Below are 19,766 nucleotides of genomic sequence, written 5' to 3'. Positions count from 1 at the left end.
GCTTTGATGGCAGCGCAATCGCATTTGGCCCGAGGTCGCCCTGGGAAACGGCACGAGAAGGCGAGTTGCACGAGGGCGAAGGTGGGTGGTGTTTTGGGTGTGCGAGCGACGCTGCTGGGCACTGCCTGCTGAGAGCAAAGGCTTTCTTTCTTTCAGAAAAAAAATAAAGGCGGGTCCTCTTCGCCCTCTGTGGGCGGACCTGCCGTCACCAAGGTAATAAAGGCGGACCTGACTCCTCAGGCACCAAGACCAAGGCCAAAAAGAGCAACGCCGGTCTTGCGGAATGCGTGCAGGTCTCGTGACTTGGCGTCTCTTTGTCACCACCTCCCCTCGCTCTATTCACCCTCGCGCGCTCAGTCCACCTCCAGTCATCTTGGATGCAAGTACGGATTATGATTCCTGTTTAGTTGGTGTACCTGGAATCCTCTGGATCCCTCGTACAAGCACGGATTCACTACACGGTCCATTCACGCCAATCATTTCGGACCCAACGAGCATCGCCCTGCGTAAAAACTTGAGGTCCATCGACCTTGGTACTTGCTGCATCAGCTGCATGCATCCATCCACCCACATCTGGATGCCTGTCGTTGGGGCTTGGGCACCAAGAACCTGGCACACAAAGAGCGTCGCCACCTCCAAGGCAAAAGTCACCATCAAAAGCATCACAGGCATAATCAACAAGGCACACCATATGACAGTAAAAGAGCAAGTTCCATTTTTTGCATCCTTATCGGTCAGTCCTAACTAAAGAGCGTGGGCTCCCCTCACGGAACAAGATACGACTTGAAATCTGTAATACCTGGCGGCAACTGTTTTCCGGCCAGCTGGTGCAAGATTGTCGTAAGATTCGCCAACCTTGACGAGGAGAAGACAGAAGAAATAGTACAACAGAGCAAAAGAGGGGAGACGACACACGAGATGATCATCGCAAGCAAATCAAAATCCAAGACCCAATATCCCAGCTTGAAAAAAAATCAACAACGACGCGCTCGCTTACTTGGTAGCGAGCCTCTTCTTTTGTTCTTCCAGATATTCCTCATCTGAGGCGTCCAAAATGTCGTACTCCTCGTCTGTCATGAAGCCATCGTCGGAGTAGTCCCAGTCATCTTCGGCACTTTCAGCCTCCTTGGTTTCCGGCTCCTCAACGACGGGAGCGGGCTCAGCAGCCTCGTGCATGCTGGCCACGGGTGACTCCTTCTCGAGCTTGGGGAAGATCATCTGGCTCGAAGCCTGGCTCTCCTCCTCCTGCTGGGGCTCCTCGACTGGGGTCGGCTCCTTGACTTCAGGCTCGGGCACGGGCTCGGGCTTAGGCTCAGGCTTGACCTCCTTCTTGACCATGCGGACATTGACATCGCACCAGAGACGGTGACCGAATCTCTCGCCTTCGGGGTTGGTCAGACGCCAGTATGAGATGACCTTGCCAGGGCGGGCAGGAGTGCGGAGCAGCACGGTGAAGGGGAACTCCTGGCCGGGGGCGAGGGGAGCGTAGCAGACAGTAGACTCGGAGGCAGAGAGGAGCTCGGAGACACCAGCAGGGTGGTTGGAGTCGACGTGGCCCATGTAGTCACCACCGACAAACCTAACGCTGCAGCCAGCGGGCCAGGTCTCCTTGCCCTCGTTGCGCATAGTCCAGGTCTGCTCGAAAACGTGGTTGGGAGGGAGGATAGTGCCGTCCTGAATAGTGTCATGGACGAAGACAGCCTTCAGCTCCTCCAGGGGAGCCGGGACGGGGATGGAAGCCTCGCGCTTCTTCTCATCCTCAGCCTTGACCACGGGCTCGGGAGCCTTGGCAACGACCTCAACAGGGGCGGGCTCAGTTGGCTTCACGTCGACAATGGTGCGGACGGGGATAGAGTTGCTTCGGACCGCGGGCACAGGCTCAGGGGCCTTGGGGGTGGGAATGCGGTCACCCATCTCACGCATTTGCTCACCGTTCTGGTGCTCGCCAGTAGTGGTAACGCTGACGTGGCGGACAGGAGTCTTGAACTTAATCAAGGGGTGAGTCTTGTTGTGAGTGTTCATAGGGCTAGCCTCGCAGTTGGCGCAGAAGTCCAGGTCGCTGCAGATAGCGCACTTGTAGCGGGTACCACGAATGTAGTTGGGGTAGGCCTCGCTCTCGCAGCAGAGAGGGCCATCACAGCAGATGCCAATATGGACGGCAGGAGGAGTTCGGACCCGAACGTCAGTGAGCTGCTCATAGATTGGCACAAATCGGTGGCCGTGGTGAGTGATCTTGGAAGACAACATGCAAGTGGAGCAGAAGTCCCAGTCAGGGCAGTCCAGGCACTTGTGGCGGACACCAGAAATGTACTTGTCACAGCCATCACAGATAGCGTGGTGGAAGTTGTTGCGGCCAGGCTTCATCTTGGAAGTGATGTGGTCAGGCATCTTGGTGTCCTTGACAGCAGGGACAAAACCGTGCTTGGGATGGTGACCATGAGCGTCCTTGGCGAAGCATGTCTGGCACAGGTCAAAGTCTTCACAGACAGTGCAGTGGAGGAACTCGACCTCGGGGAATTCTAGGAGGGTTAGCTTCTGTCGGCAATGAGCGCTGAACTTATACATACCTCGAACACAACAGTTGCAAGTTCGCATGACGCCGAGGCTTGCCCATCGAGCAGCCAGAGGCTCGAACATGGGGCGAATAGAGGGAACCTCATCCTTGGGCTCAATCTTGGGTTCAACCTTGGGCTCGACCTTAGGCTCGACCTTGGTCTCAATGGTGGTCTCAACCTTGACCTCGGGCTTCGGCTTAGGGGCGATGGTCTCGGTGGTGCTCTGCACGAGCTGGCCGTTGACAGTCGTGCGCTTGATCAGCCAGTGGTCCTTGCCGTGGCAGGTGATTCCCTGGTTGATGCAGGATTGGCAGAGGTCAAAGTCTCCGTCGTCGCAAGTGGAGCAGTGGTAGTGAACATCAGGGATGGTCAGCTCGCAGCTGTTGCAGCAGACGGCAAAGGTAGCGCCAGTGGCAGGGCAGATGGCGGGAGCCTGGCTGGCGGCGAGAATACAGGGCTTGGAGACATTGAAAGGGGTCTCATGCGGGTTGGTCAAGTTGTGACCGCAAGTTCGGGGGCGCGAGTCGGCTGTCGCTGTCGCTCCATAAAGTTGGCAAGTCGAGCCTCAAAGTCCAGGCGAGTGTCACGACGCTCTCCGATGTACCGAGCGGCATCGTTGAGGAGAGTTGCGTTGTAGGTGCGAGAAAGAGGGCTGACGCGGACGGGGAGAGTCGCCTCAGGCGGTGTGGTGGTCGCGACTGGAGTCGGGGCGGGAGCCTCAGCCGTGGGAGTGGGAACGGCGCTGATTTCGTCATCTTGGCTCTCCTGAGCGGTGTCCTTGGGCGCCTCCTCGGTCATCTTGGGGACGATGGGGGATGCGAAAGCCTCCGGCTCGTCTTCGACAGTGACGGGCTTAGGGATAGTCTTGGACAGGTCCTTGATGGAGACGCGGATCTTGAGCTTAGACTTGGCCTTGGCAGCGCGGTAAAGCTGCTTATAAATAGGGATGTTGCCGGGCTCAAGTAGGACGTAGGATCCTGCAGAGTCAGAGTATCGCTCAAAGGTAACCTCGAGATCGGCAGGAATGTGGAGGAAGGTTCGGAGCTGGCTGAGAGTTAGTTTCAAGGCAATTGCTCATGATGGCGTTGTGCAGTTAATGAGGAAAGGCCATATATGTGAAGAAGTAGATGGAAAATACAGCCAATGTGAAGTAAATTGAAAGGCGTGATGGAGATGTCAACATACGTTAGTCTCGAAGGTCCTGGGGACCATGTCCCGAAGAGGCATCTTGGTACGTCGAGTGATGCCCTCGAACATCACCTTGACGGTGATGACATGGTCAAGAGTAGAATGCGAATGGGTAGCCATGGCGAAAGTGTGCTCCGGCTGATGCTATCGCGAGAAAATGTTAGAATGGGTTTATTCCGCCGCCTCGATCCTCGATGGATGAGGATGTTGAAGGAGAGGATGACGACGATGCTGACGGGTGGAGCCTTACATTGCTAGTTCGGGGCGGTGACGAGGATGCTGTTATCGGCCGAGATAAGGAATCGGCGGTGACAGGACGGCCGTCGCCCGTCGTAGAGATGCTCCCGGTGAATCTCTCGCGGAGAGGAAGGATGCAGTGTGGAAGGGGAAGGGGGGAGAGGTCTGTCGGAGGTCTGGGGGGATAGGGTTTTTGAAGGAAAACGGGGTAGCGATGGGAAAAGTAAGAACGAGGGAGGAGGAGGAAGCGGGAGAAGTAAGTTAAAAGAGAGCCCGTCCAGGACTTGAAAGCTTCCGCACGGGCACCTTCCTCGCGTCTAGGTGCTTAGGTGTTGCCAGCTGCTCCTGCCGCTGCGAGTTACTGCTGCTAGGATCCAGCCTACCTAATGCTAGGCACTGTACCACCTACGAACGGCGGCTTCCACGGGGCCCAGTCCACTCGCTACCCGCCGCCGCCGCTGGCAACTTGACTGGGCCCCGGGCAGGCTTGTCGCCGTCTCTGCTGTAACTTGGCGAGGTCACAGGTGCACCAGCTGACGGGGGAGCCTGGTTGCCTTCGGCACTGGGGAGGGGGTCGGTCGATCGGGGTACTTTTTCGGTGTTAGTGCGGCCATCCCCATCCCAGGCCCAGGTCCAGAGTCACCTATCAGTGACGGGGCCGTCAGCTCTCCAGTACGGAGGAGTCCGCCTGGCGCCCCGGATGTGAGAAAGCTTGAGGCGACAAACGCAGCACTTGGGGCCAAAGGCAAAAACCTACAAGTCGCAGGACGGAACTGATGATGACGAGGTCGTTCCAGCCCAGGGGTGTGTACTTAGGTACGACTTCCATCCTCTGTTGCAATTGGTCTCTACAACTGTGGTCTAGCCGGCCTCTTTGAATCCCCTTTGCCCAGGCTGCCTTGCCTGAAAGTGCACTTTGTTCATTACTGTACACTTCTTCCACCTTCTTCTCTGAAGCAAGGCATCAGGCAGGCTCTTTTGGCCACTCGAGTCCTCAAGGCAGCCGAGGGTGATTCTCAAACAGTCGCCTCCGAGAAACCAATGCAAGGGCAAAAGCCGAAATGGGCAAACTGTGAGTAACACCGTCAACTTTCTTCCCTCCCTGTGACCTGTGAATCGATGGGCGGTGGAGTTCTCTTTGCTTGTTGGTTCGACGTTCTCCACCGAAAGGCGCAAGAGTCGAAAAAAACATGCACTATCGATACAGCTGAGACTTGGCTTTCTCTCATGTATCATGGCGACTACTCTGACATTAGGACATGGGTTGAAACAAGGTTGATCAGATTCATCTCTAGTTTCTTCTCTCCTCTTCTTCGCCATCAATACCCCTGAAAGGACGTGACTGACTGACAACCTCCATCATCTGCCTGGTCACTGTGCAATCCATCCATCCATCCATTCTGTCACCCCCTGGTCCCTTGTTGTCAAATTCTAGGTCGCTCTCTTTAGCCCATCCCCAGGATTGATCAGAAAGAGTGGAGAGCATAAAACAGGCTACGAGTGGCGTCCTGGGCCACAGAAAAGAGGGGCAGGGGAGACGCGCTACCAGACGCGCGATAGGGCGAGAGCCTCACGCAGGCCCTGTCTCAACCCCAGACGCTATCTGCGGCCAGGTACCACATGACGGCAAATGCTTCCCTCTGAGCTCTTGATCGGTGGACGACCGGGGGGTACTGTACAGTATACTTACGCAATGCCGCCTCACCGATGCCGCCATCCATGCTCTTCAGGTCACGGACTCGCGGTCACGATGGGCCCTGGGAAGAGCCATCCCCCGCTTTCGAAGGGCTCGACACGACACATGGAGAAGGAAATGTTGCTTTTGTCGAGTTCTCAGTCTTGTCTCGGGACACGGTGTTTCCTTCAGATGAGCATTCTCCCCCGGGACTTTTCCAGATTCCCAGCCTCTATCGCGGTTGCGTTGTTGCAGCTCGATTGGCGATTCACCACTCTCAGCTCAGACCAGCGATATGGATGTCGTACAGTACAGTGCATCTTTGACCCCAGCTCACTATCAATCCGACCGAACCGCACCCCGGGACGTCCGGGTTTGGCCTGGAACGCGCCCAGAAGCAGAGGGAGGCAGCAGCTTGGCCACCAACAGCGCCAGCACCAACGCTTGGTCAGCCTTGGTTCGTGTTTGCTATCATCATCACCATCTTTCTTTCAAGGCTGCAAGGACGCGAGGCACTGAGTTTGCGTATGTCTTGTCGCCTAAGATGGTTCGCCTCACAAGCGATCAAGACATTGCTTACAAGACATTGCTTACGGATACTGTCACCGTCTAAGACAGCTTCCCCTCGGCGACGGACAGCCTCCTCCGCCGAATATGTCTTTGTAAAAGAAATCAAACTGCCCCTCCCAGGCATGGGATCCAGAAACCAGGGATTCAACTCCAGGGGCCATCGAGTTCCTGGCATCAACAGCGTCAATGCGCCGCCCAAGGAAAAATAAACACAGATCATCTGGACAAATCTCTAGATAGATCCAGCTACCTTGGACAGACCAGACCATCCCTGACGCTGATACACCTGGTCCACCCACAGAAGCTAGTACCTTGCCTTGCCTACAGTAGGACTTGGGCATCCTGGCTCTCTCCAGTCTCAGGCTTGTTGTCGCTCGAGGCGGGGACGAGATGTACAGTACAAGGACGGGAGTGCATGCCGTCTGTTAGCGCGCCGCCCTGCTTCCCCTCCAGCCTGTCACTATCCGTCCTCCGCCACCTAGTCGAGGCGATCCGATGCAAGCTGCTATCCAATCTCTATCGCGTGACGCAGAGGCAGCTCGACGCGGTTTTGGAATGTGCGTCGTACAGTATCACACACATTGCGCGCCGCCGCCGCCGCCTCCCCCTCTCTCTCCGCTCCCACTTCCAATCACGACAGTCCGACTCGGACCTCGGACAGTTGGTCTGACGAGTCGGAATTGAGAGTGAGGTGAGCTAGAGGCTCGAACGACACACGACACGAGCTCCTGGAGCTTATCCCGTCCTGTCCTTGCAGTTTTCTAGACTCGATGATTCGCCTTGGTTGGCTTTTGCTGACTGCATCTGTTGGAGACGTCTTGGGACATGCACACGATCAGTCGAACCTCCATGATGGGAATTTCAACAGCTTCTCAGTACCCAGGTACCTATTTCCAACTCTGCTCAATGACCACGAGCTCACAACACTTTTACTTCCAACCTGGACACGACTCCATGCAAACCTCAATACTTCGTACGTAAAGTATCCCCCCGCCAAGCCTCAGCTCCCCATGTCCGTACATGCATCCCTACCCTAGACATGGACGTTGAAAAACTTGTGCTGTCACTTGAAGCAAAATGTCCGTACAGTATCAAAAGTATCGTCCGTGACTTCATTACCGCATCATCCAAACCCAAGTACCCGTCCCCAACCTCTAATTGCCCTCCCCCTCCCCCCTGGTCTTTGTACACCTGGTTTCCAGAAACGTCAACTCGCGTCTCTTACCCCATGTCAGTCGTGTATGTATGTGCAAAGGAATCCAACAAACAGCAAACCCGTCCGTGTCACCCCGGAAAAAGGGCCATTCAACTTTGTACATACATGGCCACTCCGGCGCTTGGGGTCGCCTGACTGCTCTGCTTTTTTTATTATCCCCTGTTTCCTATCTCCAGATGGAGCAAGGGAACCAATCCCCATGCTTGTTCGTCATCCCAGGGGCTCGATGTTTCCCCGCGAACAACTTAAGTCAGACACGAAACGAAATAAGACGAAATTTCTCTTGTCGTTGCCGAGTTTAACCTTTCCCCAAGGACCCATGTTCCCCATGATTGACTTATGACCATGGCTGAGCCATCATCTGGTTGGCCAATGCCTGACTCGACAGTCCTCACATGAGTCTCTCGAAACGGGAAGCATGGCCATGCTACCCATGGAGCTATGGATGTCTTTAAGCGAGGTGGAGACGGGGAATCAACAAATGCTCCCCCTCAATTGCACATGCCCGTCAGAGCTCCGCTGCTATGACGTGTGAACAGCTCAGATGGACGACCGGACCGAAGGGCCAAGAAAGGCGTCATGATCAAGCTCGGCTTCTTCTGTACTCTTTGTTCAGAGTTTTACTCACTGCCTCGGGCCATGATGAGCTCCTCGGACCATCATCAATTGAACTGTGACTCACACGAGAGAGACCGTAGGCATCCTGCTGTGCCTAAAGACTTGATTCACCAACATCAACCACAGAACGTGAATTCAGGTATATAGTGCTCCAGACAGACAGACACCCAAACGCCGTTGCCTTCAAAGCACAGCGCCACGCATGAATTTACACCAAAACACACATAATAGGGGGAAGAATAGATGGATTGCTAAGGCAAGGAGCAGAAATCCCTAGCAAACCACCTCTCCCTCCAACCTCCAAACTTCTTCCTATCCATCCCGACTTCACCGGCCATGAAAAAACTCCATCTCCTGTCAATGATAAGAATACCAGTCATGATACCCCTACTCGATCAACTCCCATCCGTCAATCCATTCCAGGTAATGATGCCGAGTCCGTAGAGTTATGGTAGTCATCACGCAGCCATCTTCTCTTTGGCTGGGAGCCTTTCAGGCGCAAAATAAGAATAAGTCGTCCACGAGACCTGTGATCGCAATACGAATCATCAGGGGATCTCCAACCGTCTCGGAATGAAACCTCAATCCCCCGAGGTGTATCACAGACGCCCATCATCTCCACTGCCTCCTCCTGCTGCCCCGCGGGGCTTTTTTGGGAATAAATGTCGCAAGTGCTTTTGTGTTTTTTAGGTATAAGGTCGTAGTTGTAGCTATTAAATCGAGTACGCGTAGAAAGCATTGGGATAAGTGAAGAAAGGGTAACCAGACATGTCACAGTTCTACTGTGGGTAGTAGACCATGCCGGGAGCCTGCTGGGGATAGTAGAACGCGTCTGGGCTGGGCGTCACCATGCCGTTCATGCCTATCACACTAGGTTGGTATCCCTGAGGGGCCGAGTAGGTAGGATAGTTGTTGACTGGCGGGAGCTGAGAGGCGTCATAATAATAGACCATGCCGTTGACCTCCTGCGCCACAAGATTCGCTGGAGGGGGTTGGCCGCTGCCGGGCATAGCGAGTTGCTCAGGTTGGTTCTGAGGTGTGTAGCTGCCAGGAGGACCTGGCTGACCAGGGACAAACGGAGGTGGACCACCTGAAGGCGCCATGTTAGGATTGTTGTAGTTGGGCGGGTAGTAATAGCCTTGCTGGGGCTGAGGCTGGGGTTGAGGCGGCTGCGCCTGGTAAGGCTGCTGGTTGTAGTACGGTTGCTGGCCGTACGTGTTGGGCTGGAATGGTGCAGCATGGATAGCCCTCTCAGGAATCTGGGATAGGGGGGTGCCAGTTGAAAGCTGAGACGGGTACGAAGGCTGACGGTTGTGGGATTCTTGAGAGAGGCCGTTAGCCATCTGGATCGGCACCTGCTGATGGAAGGCCTGCTGGTAGGCCTGAGGACCCTGCGTTAACGTAGGCGATTCAATATCGGCAACTGAAATGCTCTTCTGCGGACGAGGCTGATGCATAGGCAGCGCTGATGTTGGCCGGTTCTCCTGGAAGGCAGGCTTCTGGGGAAGCGGGTATGTCTGCGGCGGGGGCAGATCATTAATCGATGTCTCAGACATGATAGGTCGCTCAACGGCAAAAGCTGGATCGGCCGGTCCAGGGATGGACACAGGCATAGGAGCTGCCATTGGAGGAGGAGCCATCGTGTTCATGGGGGGCATGTCTGGACGAGGGGCAGGAGGAAGTCGAACAACTGGCCGAGTGTTCTCAACAGGGATCGGCGGCCGAGAGATGACGGAGCCGGTAGGAGAGAACATGTAGTCTCGATCAACGATGGACGATCGCCTGCTGAGGGCCACGCTGGGCGTGTACACACTGCCGCCGTAGTAGCTACCACCAAACATGCTGGTCCGTCTCGAGAATCCACCCATGGAACCGAAGCCAGAACGGGGCTTTCCTCGCATACGTTGCTGGTTCGGCCTCATTGCCCGCGGAATAAAGATGAAGGATCTGTCAGCGGCGGGATAAATATATCGAGGAGGGTTTTCGGGGAGCGAGATGCGGACGGGCTTGTCCCGACGCAGAGGAGGTCGGTGATCGGGTAGCTTGGTGTACTGCTTGACGGCAAGACGTGGGATGACGGCTGGGGCCTTCATGGACGGAAGGAAGACCCGGACCTGCGTGTTGCCAATGTGCTTCTCGGTGGAGAGGGTCCGGTTGATGGGAGTCGGGTTGGGTTCACAGGTGGGAATGAAACCATTCCCGTTGGCTGGACCCTCATCATCAATCATATGTCGAGGCCGTGCTGGAGGCGGCGGCTCTACAACAGTCTCGTGCATATCATGGGTCCACGGAGAGTTGGTCGTTGGGTCTCCCGGGTGGTGCAATTGACTGTATCGGTCAGTATACCTACGGTACCGAAGAGGGGGAGTGACGGGTGATGACATACTTGATGGGTGCATACGGACCCCCGATACCACCACGTCCGCCCCTACCTCGACCTCGTCCGAAAGGGCGGAAGCCATTCGCCGCAGGCCCGGCATGTCTGTGGTCGTGCATGAAAAAGGCGCCGCGGTTGGGCACAAAGGCAGGATCCTCGTCTCTCCTGCGCTTGTAGTCTTCGTGCTCCTGACGACGTCGATTCGCAGTGGCTGCCTGTGGCCTAGCAGACGCCGAGCTCACGACGATGGGAGCCGCAGGCGATCTGGGGGGCGACGGGGCCGTCACCTCGTCGAAATGCATCACCTGGTCAGGCGGAGACTGATCCGTGATGGAAAGACCGTGAAGCATCATGTCGGTATCCGTCACAGGCTTGCTGTCATGGCCAGAGTCGGTGCCCAACTTGGAGGCATGTCCGGCGTGTCTTGGAGCAGCAGGAGCGCCATTGGCCTTCTTCCTCGCATTTGGAGCCGTCGGGGAGGCCTCGTCGATGTTACTAGTATCGCTGTCATCGGCCGGATCATTGTCGTCGGTCAGGGAGCCGTCGGTGATGCTATCGTCATCGAGGTCGAGAGCGTCCGGGCCACCCTCGTCGTCGCCCTCGTCCTCGACGCGGCGGCGTTGACCGATGAGCTTTCTACGACGAGGAGCCGCAGCCATGGTTGCGCAGCGATGAGGGAGATGAAGGAGGCGACCGAGGGGGCTTTGTGGACTCGAGGGATGGGATGCGACGAGACGTGGTTGTCATGCGGCGGCGGCGGCGGCCGGGGGGAATGCGAGAGAACAACAGCGAAGCGAGCGAGCGAGAAGACGTCGAGTTTGAGGCCGAGGACAACCAAAAACCGGCCGGCGGCGAAGAGCACGAGATCAAGAATCGAATTAACCCCAAAAATACACCCGATGCTGATGGAAATAGACCCAGACGCAAGAGCAACCGACCAGCCGCTAGACGAGGAACCCGAGAGACAACGCAGAGAGGAACCAAGAAAAAGAAGAGAGAGGGGAAAGGGGAAGGGAGGAGGCTCGATGGAAGCTCTCACGCCGTGATGCAGAACTCGAGGCTGCAGCTGGAGGGCGATGGTGGAGAGCGACAGTCGCGAGAGAGAGAAGGGGGGAGGAAGAGGCGGCGAGTGGAGGAGGAGGAAGAGACACGAGAGCAGCAAAGATATGTGGTGATGGTGGTTCCAAGAGAAGATTTGGCAAGGTAAATCGGATGGATCGCCAAAAACTGCTGGGCCCCCGGCCGATGAGGTGGTGGTCCGCCGCCAGCACCTCTACTACCACTGACTGCCAGCCAGCCAGCCCCATCCATGTTACTGAGCCTGTCCACCCACCCAAGCAAACAAGTACCGCCCGCGCAAACCTGCGGTGCGCCGTGACATGTCAGACTAGTTCCCCCACCACCGGCTAGCAAGAGAGTTGCTGAGGAGGCTTACTTCATTGCACGTTAGCCCCATCGCCCATCCAACGCTGCTGTCCGGAGCATCCATGGGCGGGCTCTTGATTCATCATCATTAGAATCACCACAGCATCCGCCGCGCCCAGACAGTGAGAGAAGCACTCTCTTTTGCTTCCGGGTCAGAATGCCACCAGAGACAGTCCCGATTGCGGACTTGCTCATTCCTCCCGTCGCTCTGTTGCGCAGCGCAACACGTCAAAGGGCAAATCACATTCGCCTCGTCCCGCTTTATGCGACTTGAGGCGCAATCAGCAGCGACCTGTATCCTCCGTGACGGACGACCTCTCCCCCCTCAGGCCCTGTGCAGGCTGTGAGCCATCTTGCCAGACGACCCTGCTGCACCACACTGCATCAAACACATGATGCCAGATGGTCACCTCTCGTCTTGATGATTGCGGGTACTTGTCCATGGAAGTCATTTTCAACCCCCATTTGTCACCATGTTTTTTTTTTCCCTTGTTGCCCCGCGTTGCCTACCGTCTGCCTGGGCATCCTGCATTCGACGTCAGATCACGCCAGATTGTTGTTGACCATGCCACCCAGATTGACTGGTTTGCATTTAACAGTTATCAATCCCCAAAAATAGAGAAAACTGGATATCTAAAAGTAGCTATGTTTTTGTATACGCAGCAGCGAACACGAGAATACACCCCGTGTACCTGTCTTGATTGGAGAAGCCATGTTTTTCAACTGGCCACGGCAATTGACCCGAATTACCCAAATAGGTAGGCTGGACAAGTTTGAGGTCGTTTTTAACAACCTAAATTTATGATGATGATTGCCGGGGTTATGAAGCTATAGCTGATCCTTAGGATGCTATTAATAACTCGCATCTACCTCTGGAACTTCCAGAATAGGTAGGTATTCTTTAATTATTTATTTTGAACATTCAACCTCCTCCACTTTCTTATCTCCTGTGATGGCCTTGTACTCTGTTGTAACCTTGATTATCTATGGTTGTCTCGGTCACCTGTCACTTCTGGCGGCCCAGTTCGCCTTCCCTTTACAACAACGCGAGGAGACGTAAGTCACGTAACACACAAGAGTCATTCTCGCTGCCTAGGTAGTCACCCGTCACTTCGAAAACCATATTCAACACTAATGGCAATGCCGGTCTTGGGTGGATGAAAAGAAGCCCAAGGCTAGATCACCAGTTGTGGGTGGTACGACGCAAGTTTGGCTCCGTTTGAATCTGCCAACTGGATTTGAGGATCTAGAGATTATGTGAAGCAGAAACAGTGAGTTACCTGTCGATTTTTTCTCTCTGGTTTACTATAAAATGCTGTACTTGATGCGGCAAAGGTGAATCAGGCGAGCTATTGTGAACGTGGGACTCGGAATGTACCTTGATTTTTCTCAGTAGTAGAGTGCGTTGATAAGGATGAACCAGGAGTATTTAACGCGAATTAACTTGTACTGCCCTAGGGAAGAGTATTCTGTGATTGCTATGGTTTGGTGGAAACGAGACAATGATAGGCATTGATGGTGAGCTGGCTTGTGTGTTGGGTGCGACATCAATGACAAGCAAAGTATCGGAACCGTATGTCTTTAGATAAAGCAAAATACATGTAGAAAATTTAAATGAGACAGTCCAGCTCAATTCACCTAGCAATTGGTTCCAGACGTGGAATACGGCTGCTTTTTGGCTGCTGAGGACGGCCACCAAGAATGAAGGATGCCAACAGAGGCTGCACTCGAAGCTGGAAGTAGCATGAATGTACAAGATTTTTGCTCATTGAACCCTTCTTCGATCCTGATTTACATTGATCTCTGTGTATGTTCATAATTTCAGACCGATTTTACGACTTGAAACCACAGCGACTTCGATAGATGCTTGATCTCGGCCGTGGACGCGGGAGATATTCAACTACAGTCATAGCGTATGGACAACAGTTTATCTCTCAATAGTGATAACAATCGCTCTTGGGTGACTGACATATTTCACATGAAGACTTACTAACAAATGGTCAATGATGCGTAATTCAGGACACTGGCTATATTCAGGCCTCAAGAATCTTGCTGAAAGGGAGTTGCAATACTTGAACCGAGGGCCGAATACTAAGACAGCCCCTCCCACTTGAAACATCTGCACCGGGTATCGGTTGATGCATAATTCCTGGAATTTGATTGCTGAGGGCGTTGCTTTTGTGGACTGCGATATTACTTGTCAACACTGAGTCCCATAACAGCATGGGAGAGGTTCTGAGACATCTTGAGGAATCTGTTGACTGGTCAGCTTTTTGAGACTTCTATCCCAAGGTTGTCCGGGAAAAGCACGCTTGGTTGTGATAAGTCGATTTGAACTGACTCGTTGTTTCGATGCGTTGGCAGTAAAGGCGTTGCGAGTTCAACGATGATGCCATTGACCATGAAGCAAGTTTGTCTCTACAAGCACATCGCGAACAAGACTAAGTGAAGCTAATGATGAGAATAGTAATATTCGAGTATTTGTCTCTTTGCTTGACTACGTATTTGCCTTTCATCTCATCAACACCAAGAGGTTGGGGCTTCTCCTGCACACATGCAGCGAAATCAGCCTTGTCAGATCCAAAAGCAAAACCCTCGCAGGATCTCATTATCCCCCAGAGTTAGATCCCATCCTTGGCTCTCGCCAGCGGACGTTGTCCGGACGAGTTAAAAAAGGAGACATGGGGTAATAGAAATTAACCTGAAGGGACAAAAAAAAGGGCCAAGAAGCAAGACATTCCTCCGCAGCAGGGCATCTTTACCCCACGGTTGGCAAATGCTTGCCGAGCCAATGGCGAGTACTTGTTGGTTTCTTAGCAGTCCGTCTCCCCATTAGCTTCGATCCCTGGTTGGCATTCTCGTGGATTGCGAGTGAAGCGCCGTGATATTATCACAAGCCCTTTGTGCCCTCCCCACTGTGACGTAGCTCTACCCAGCCAATGCAGCCAGCTAATGGGCACCTAAACCCAGTCTGTGGAAAACGGCGGCATAGCCGCTGAGCTTCGTCGGTTGCTTCAGTGGAGACAAGGACTCCCTGAATCAATGGGAAAGGCGGGGTTATGTTTGATTGTCAAAAGCTGCTGATGTCGTCGTGGTGCCAGCTCACAATCGTATCGTAAAACTGCGTGACAGGCCTAAAACAGGTGCAATTGTGAGTATACCCCAGAGAGTCGTTGACTTGTCCGCCTTGATCACAAGGCCATATCGAGCCTGATGCAGAAGAGCTTCCCCTCCTTTCAAGCCCGTTCATGGTGGGGTTGTCCATGGTATCAAGAGGCTAGAGATAGCGGAGGTTAGCACACCTTACGCAACTGACAGGGCACGGCTCCCAGCGGGGTCCAGCCTAGCCAAGCGAGGAGGGGGGAGCTCCAGGGCTTGTCACTGGTGCAGCTGCTCTGCTACGGTGATGGATCCATGGCTCCCGTCCCAACACCAGATCGTCACGTCCATCCCCCTCCACAACTGCCACCACCACCACCAGCGCCGCCGCAATCTCTACTGCTACAACACCATATACCCCTCTCCCTCTGCGCCAATTCCCTCTCACAAGCCTCTCCTCCTGCTGCTCGACCCTTCCGCCCCTGAATCAACCTTCCTCATACGACCCTCGAGACAGCTTCAAGCTTGTCCGCTCAACCCGCCATCATGGCCAGCCTCCCCTCGCAGCACCCCACCCTCTCCCTCCACCTCTCCGACGTCACCCTCACCCCGCTCATCACCTCGGCCTCGTCGCAATCCCACCTCGAGTCTCTTACCGCCCTCACCTCGAGCGCCCTCTCCTCCCAGACCGCCGCCCAGCGCCTTGGTCTCGGCCGTCCTCAGCGCCTCATGGTCGAGTACCCGGAGCGCGGGCCCGTCGTCCTACACTCTTATCTCGACCCCCGCGATACCGCCGAAGCCAGCGCCGCCGGGAACAACAACGCTGCAGCAGCAGCAACGTCGAGCCGTCCCGGTTCAGCGCCTGGCTCTAGTCACGGCCCCGACTCGCGGTCCGAACCTCCACCCGCAAAGGACGACCCGCGCTCAGAGGACGCGGCACCGCTGCTCGTCGGTGTCGTGGTCGCCGGATCCGCCGAGGAGGCCAGAGAAGCCCGCCGTGCTTCTGCGAGGCTGGAACGCGTGGGCAGAGAGTTCCAGAAGGAGTGGGTGGCCGAGAGTCAAGACCGCGCACACGAGGATGGACCCGAATGACGCGACTCCCCTGCAGCCAGCCATGTAAGGGACACACATCGTCTGCAGAGACATGCGCCACGACCAAGACCACGATTACGAAGCGATGCAATACAAATGGGATAATACCACGGAGGAACGAACATGAAGAAAACAAGGCAGGCGAGCGAGAAAGAAGGTGTATGAAAAATCTTGGTGACATGAACGCTTGCCATCCAACTCGAGCCGTCATCCTTACAAGGCGAGGCGAGCCACGAGTGTTTGGGTTTATCTATGGAGCATGCTACTGAGCGAGATACCTCAGAGGTCGCACATAGATCGATCGGTATGGTGTTTGGGCTGAGACAGACCAGACCACATCCATCAAACTCTGTTTTTTGCCATGTCGTGGAATCATGGAAATCACAGAATCACATGGCAGACATATATACCAGTTACAACAACAGACGCAGCAGATACAGCACAGTTACTTGTTCTAAAAAGATTTGAATTCATCTCGCGAGACGTCTAATTTACCATACGTAGCCCATAAAACCTTGCTCCAAAGCCCGTCGTCATCACTTGCATAATCATTCTGCCCGGGGTCGGCCCGTCCCGAGCCTCTTGCTAACTCATCACTCTTATTTCTTGTTTTTGTTCTTATTCTTGTTTTCCTCTTTGATTTGCTCGTCTTGATTCTAGATGATCTGCTTGAACGCGCGGTTGAGGGGGGAGCGGACGTTGGGGACATCCTTCCAGAAGTCGACGGTGGCAACGGCACGCTTAGCGATACCCTCGGGGGTGAACTCGAACTTCTATAGTCGGCGTTAGCAAAGGATTCTGTGGGGATAGAGATCCGGGGAACCGCCTGGCCCAAGCTTAAGCTGACCAGGGGTAAGGGATAACTTGCCTTGTAAACATCCTTGTAGGCACCAGAGGCACCGAAGCGGTTGATGCCGAACTGCTCGTGGGTGTAGCGCTCCCAGCCCATGGTGCTCATGACCTCAATGGACAGCGAGGGGATGCCGTCGGGGAGGACAGACAGGCGGTACTCCTGGTCCTGGAGGTCAAAGGCCTCGAAGCAGGGCAGAGAGACGACACGGGCCTTGAGGTTGTGGTTCTCCTCGAGGACCTTGACGGCATCGAGGGCAATGGCAACCTCGGAACCAGTGGCGACGAGGGTGATGTCGGCGCCCTCGACCTCGCGCAGGACGTAACCACCCTTGGCAGCCTTCTCGATGGTCGAGCCCTCGAGCTGGGGAAGGTTCTGGCGGGTCAGAGCAATGATGCTGGGAGTCTCCTTGGAGGTCAGAGCGACGTAGTAAGCACCGCTGGTCTCGTTACCGTCGGCAGGTCGCCAGACGAGAGTGTTGGGGAGAGCACGGAAGTGGGCAAGAGTCTCAATAGGCTGGTGGGTAGGACCATCCTCACCGAGACCGATGGAGTCGTGGGTGGCGACCCAGATGGTGCGGACACGGGACAGGGCCGACAGACGGACGGCACCAGCAGCGTACGAGACGAAGTTCAGGAAGGTACCGGCGTAAGGCAGAATGGTGCCGTAGGCAGCGAGACCGTTGAGGATGGCACCCATGGCGTGCTCACGGACACCATATCGGACGTATCGGCCGCTGTAGTCGCCGAGACCGGTCGACTTGGGCTGGAAGTCGACGGCATCCTTCCATCGGGTCAGGTTGGAGCCAGTCAGATCGGCGGAACCACCAAAGAGCTCGGGGATGGCCTCGTGGACCTTCTGGAGAACAGTCTCGGACAGCTTTCGCGAGGCGATGGCGGGGTCGGCGGGGCTGTAGACGGGGAGGTTCTTCTCCCAGCCCTCGGGGAGGTCGCCAGTCTGTCGTCGGACGAGATCAGCGGCCTCGGTGGGGAACTGCTCCTTGTACTTGGCAAAGAGCTGGTTCCACTCCTGCTCAGCGGCGGCACCCTCGGAAGAGTGCTTACCGTAGAGGTCGTAGACCTCCTGGGGGACGACGAAGCTCTCCTCGGGGTTGAAGCCGAACTTCTCCTTGAGCTGCTTGATGTCGTCAGCCTTGAGGGGAGAGCCGTGGACACCGTGGGTGCCCTGCTTCAGGGAGCCGAAACCAATGGTGGTCTTGAGCTGGATAAGGGTGGGCTTCTCAGTGTTGGCCTTGGCCTCCTTGATGGCAGCCTCAATGCCCTCGAGGTCGTGGTCACCGTCCTCGACGGTGAGGACCTGCCAGCCGTAGGCCTCGTATCGCTTGGGGACATCCTCAGTGAAGGCGACGGCAGTGTCACCGTCAATGGTGATCTTGTTGTCGTCCCAGATGGCAATCAGGTTGCCGAGCTGGAGGTGACCGGCGAGAGAGGAGGCCTCGCTCGAGACACCCTCCATGAGGCAGCCATCGCCGAGGAAGGCGTAGGTGTGGTTGTTGACGAGGTCGAAACCGGGCTTGTTGAAGATAGCCGCGGTGTGAGCCTGGGCAATGGCCAGACCAACGGCATTGGAGATACCCTGGCCAAGAGGACCAGTGGTGACCTCAACACCGGGGGTGTCATGGGCCTCGGGGTGACCGGGAGTCCGGCTGTCGACCGACTACAGCAACGGTAAGCAAGCAATGGCGAGAAAAGACGTCAGAATCACGTACTCGGAAGGCCTTGAGGTCATCGATGGTGAGGTCATAGCCAAAGAGGTGGAGGAGGGCATACTGAAGCATGCAGCCGTGGCCGTTGCTGGGGACGAAAATTGTCAAATTTTTTTTCTTTGAATGAGCTTGTGGCGTCGGCCGCCGGGTCAAAGACTTACGAGAGGACGAAGCGGTCACGGTTCAACCAGTCAGGGTTCTTGGGGTTGAAGGTCATGAACTTGTTGAACAGGACGTGGGCAACAGGGGCCATGCCCCTTGATAAGAGAGTCAGTATTCATGTATTTTGCTGCAGGAGCTCATCGGCGACGGAGCGGAGGGTGGGAAAACTCACATGGGAGCACCAGGGTGTCCCGAGTTGCTGTGGAAGGTCGCATCAACCTGTTGAGAGCTCGTCAGTTGACATTGTCCTTTGTTTTCTGCTCGTTATGAGAGCTACGGAACTGCCGGGCACAGGCCGAACACGATGACGATACGAGAGCCAGCGAAACAACAAAAACCGATGAGGCGGTGACGCCCTCTTGCGATGGTTGTGACACTGTCTCTCTCACCACATTTCTCTGCGCGTCCCCCCCAAACCCAAGGTGAATGAATGGCGGGGCAGGCGTGGCGGGGTAAAATCCAATGCACAAGAGCTGGAGGGGAAGAGGGAAAAGCTTACCGCAAGGGTGCGGATGGTGTTGATGGCCTTTTGATCGATCTCGCCGTAACCCATTTTGCCGAATGTTTGAGAGACTGGTTCTATGAAGGAGGAAAAGGAAGAGGAAGAGAAGGAGGAGGAGGAACGAGGGAAGAAAAAAGGTCGAATGACGGGGAGATGAACGGAACAGGTCTGACGTTTGCTGGAGGGGTCGTGTCATGTATTTAGCGGTCTCCAGTTTTCCCAGTCTCGAAAAAAATGGTCGGCCGGGCGGTATCCCGCAGCCCAAGACCATCATCGCCTCGAGAATGAGCGGACATTGGCTGAGACGAGGTACATGCCCGAGCAGGTACAGTCTGAATCGGGGTACATTGACGTTGGGGGAACAACAAGATTGCTCATCATCCAGATGGTAGCTGTCGAGGCATCTCAACTGTGGCGGGCCCGGAGCTTGGGTGGTTCTCGGGTTGCCAGGGGGCAGCTCCAGGGCCCCTCGGC

The 19,766-nt window shown here is 55.3% G+C and overlaps 5 protein-coding genes across 5 annotated transcripts; 2 read left to right on the top strand and 3 right to left on the bottom strand.

Moving 5' to 3' along the window:
• Positions 1-993: 993 nt before the first annotated feature.
• MRS44_007619 (uncharacterized protein) lies at positions 994-3,863 on the bottom strand (the record flags this gene model as incomplete). The annotated part of the gene is made up of 4 exons (XM_065620597.1): positions 994-2,519; positions 2,568-3,012; positions 3,060-3,599; positions 3,741-3,863. The coding sequence occupies 4 exons, from the start codon at positions 3,861-3,863 to the stop codon at positions 994-996; spliced, it is 2,634 nt and encodes an 877-aa protein (XP_065476669.1).
• A 4,975-nt stretch (positions 3,864-8,838) lies between these two features.
• Positions 8,839-11,095, bottom strand: MRS44_007618 (uncharacterized protein; the record flags this gene model as incomplete). Its single annotated transcript, XM_046269313.2, has 2 exons — positions 8,839-10,387; positions 10,446-11,095. The coding sequence occupies 2 exons, from the start codon at positions 11,093-11,095 to the stop codon at positions 8,839-8,841; spliced, it is 2,199 nt and encodes a 732-aa protein (XP_046134375.1).
• A 113-nt stretch (positions 11,096-11,208) lies between these two features.
• Positions 11,209-11,643, top strand: MRS44_007617 (uncharacterized protein; the record flags this gene model as incomplete). Its single annotated transcript, XM_065620596.1, has 1 exon — positions 11,209-11,643. The coding sequence occupies one exon, from the start codon at positions 11,209-11,211 to the stop codon at positions 11,641-11,643; it is 435 nt and encodes a 144-aa protein (XP_065476668.1).
• A 3,863-nt stretch (positions 11,644-15,506) lies between these two features.
• Positions 15,507-16,052, top strand: MRS44_007616 (uncharacterized protein; the record flags this gene model as incomplete). The annotated part of the gene is made up of 1 exon (XM_046269315.2): positions 15,507-16,052. The coding sequence occupies one exon, from the start codon at positions 15,507-15,509 to the stop codon at positions 16,050-16,052; it is 546 nt and encodes a 181-aa protein (XP_046134377.1).
• Positions 16,053-16,708: 656 nt separating this feature from the next.
• On the bottom strand, positions 16,709-19,343 carry MRS44_007615 (uncharacterized protein; the record flags this gene model as incomplete). Its single annotated transcript, XM_065620595.1, has 6 exons — positions 16,709-16,825; positions 16,876-18,579; positions 18,632-18,716; positions 18,790-18,885; positions 18,963-19,009; positions 19,290-19,343. The coding sequence occupies 6 exons, from the start codon at positions 19,341-19,343 to the stop codon at positions 16,709-16,711; spliced, it is 2,103 nt and encodes a 700-aa protein (XP_065476667.1).
• Positions 19,344-19,766: the final 423 nt, after the last annotated feature.

The sequence above is a fragment of the Fusarium solani genome (genome assembly GCF_023522795.1).
Source record: "Fusarium solani strain SB1 chromosome Unknown bctg00000004, whole genome shotgun sequence".
Lineage (NCBI taxonomy): Eukaryota > Fungi > Ascomycota > Sordariomycetes > Hypocreales > Nectriaceae > Fusarium > Fusarium solani.
Note: the sequence above shows the minus strand (reverse complement) of the source record. Positions and strands in the feature narration are given on the sequence as shown.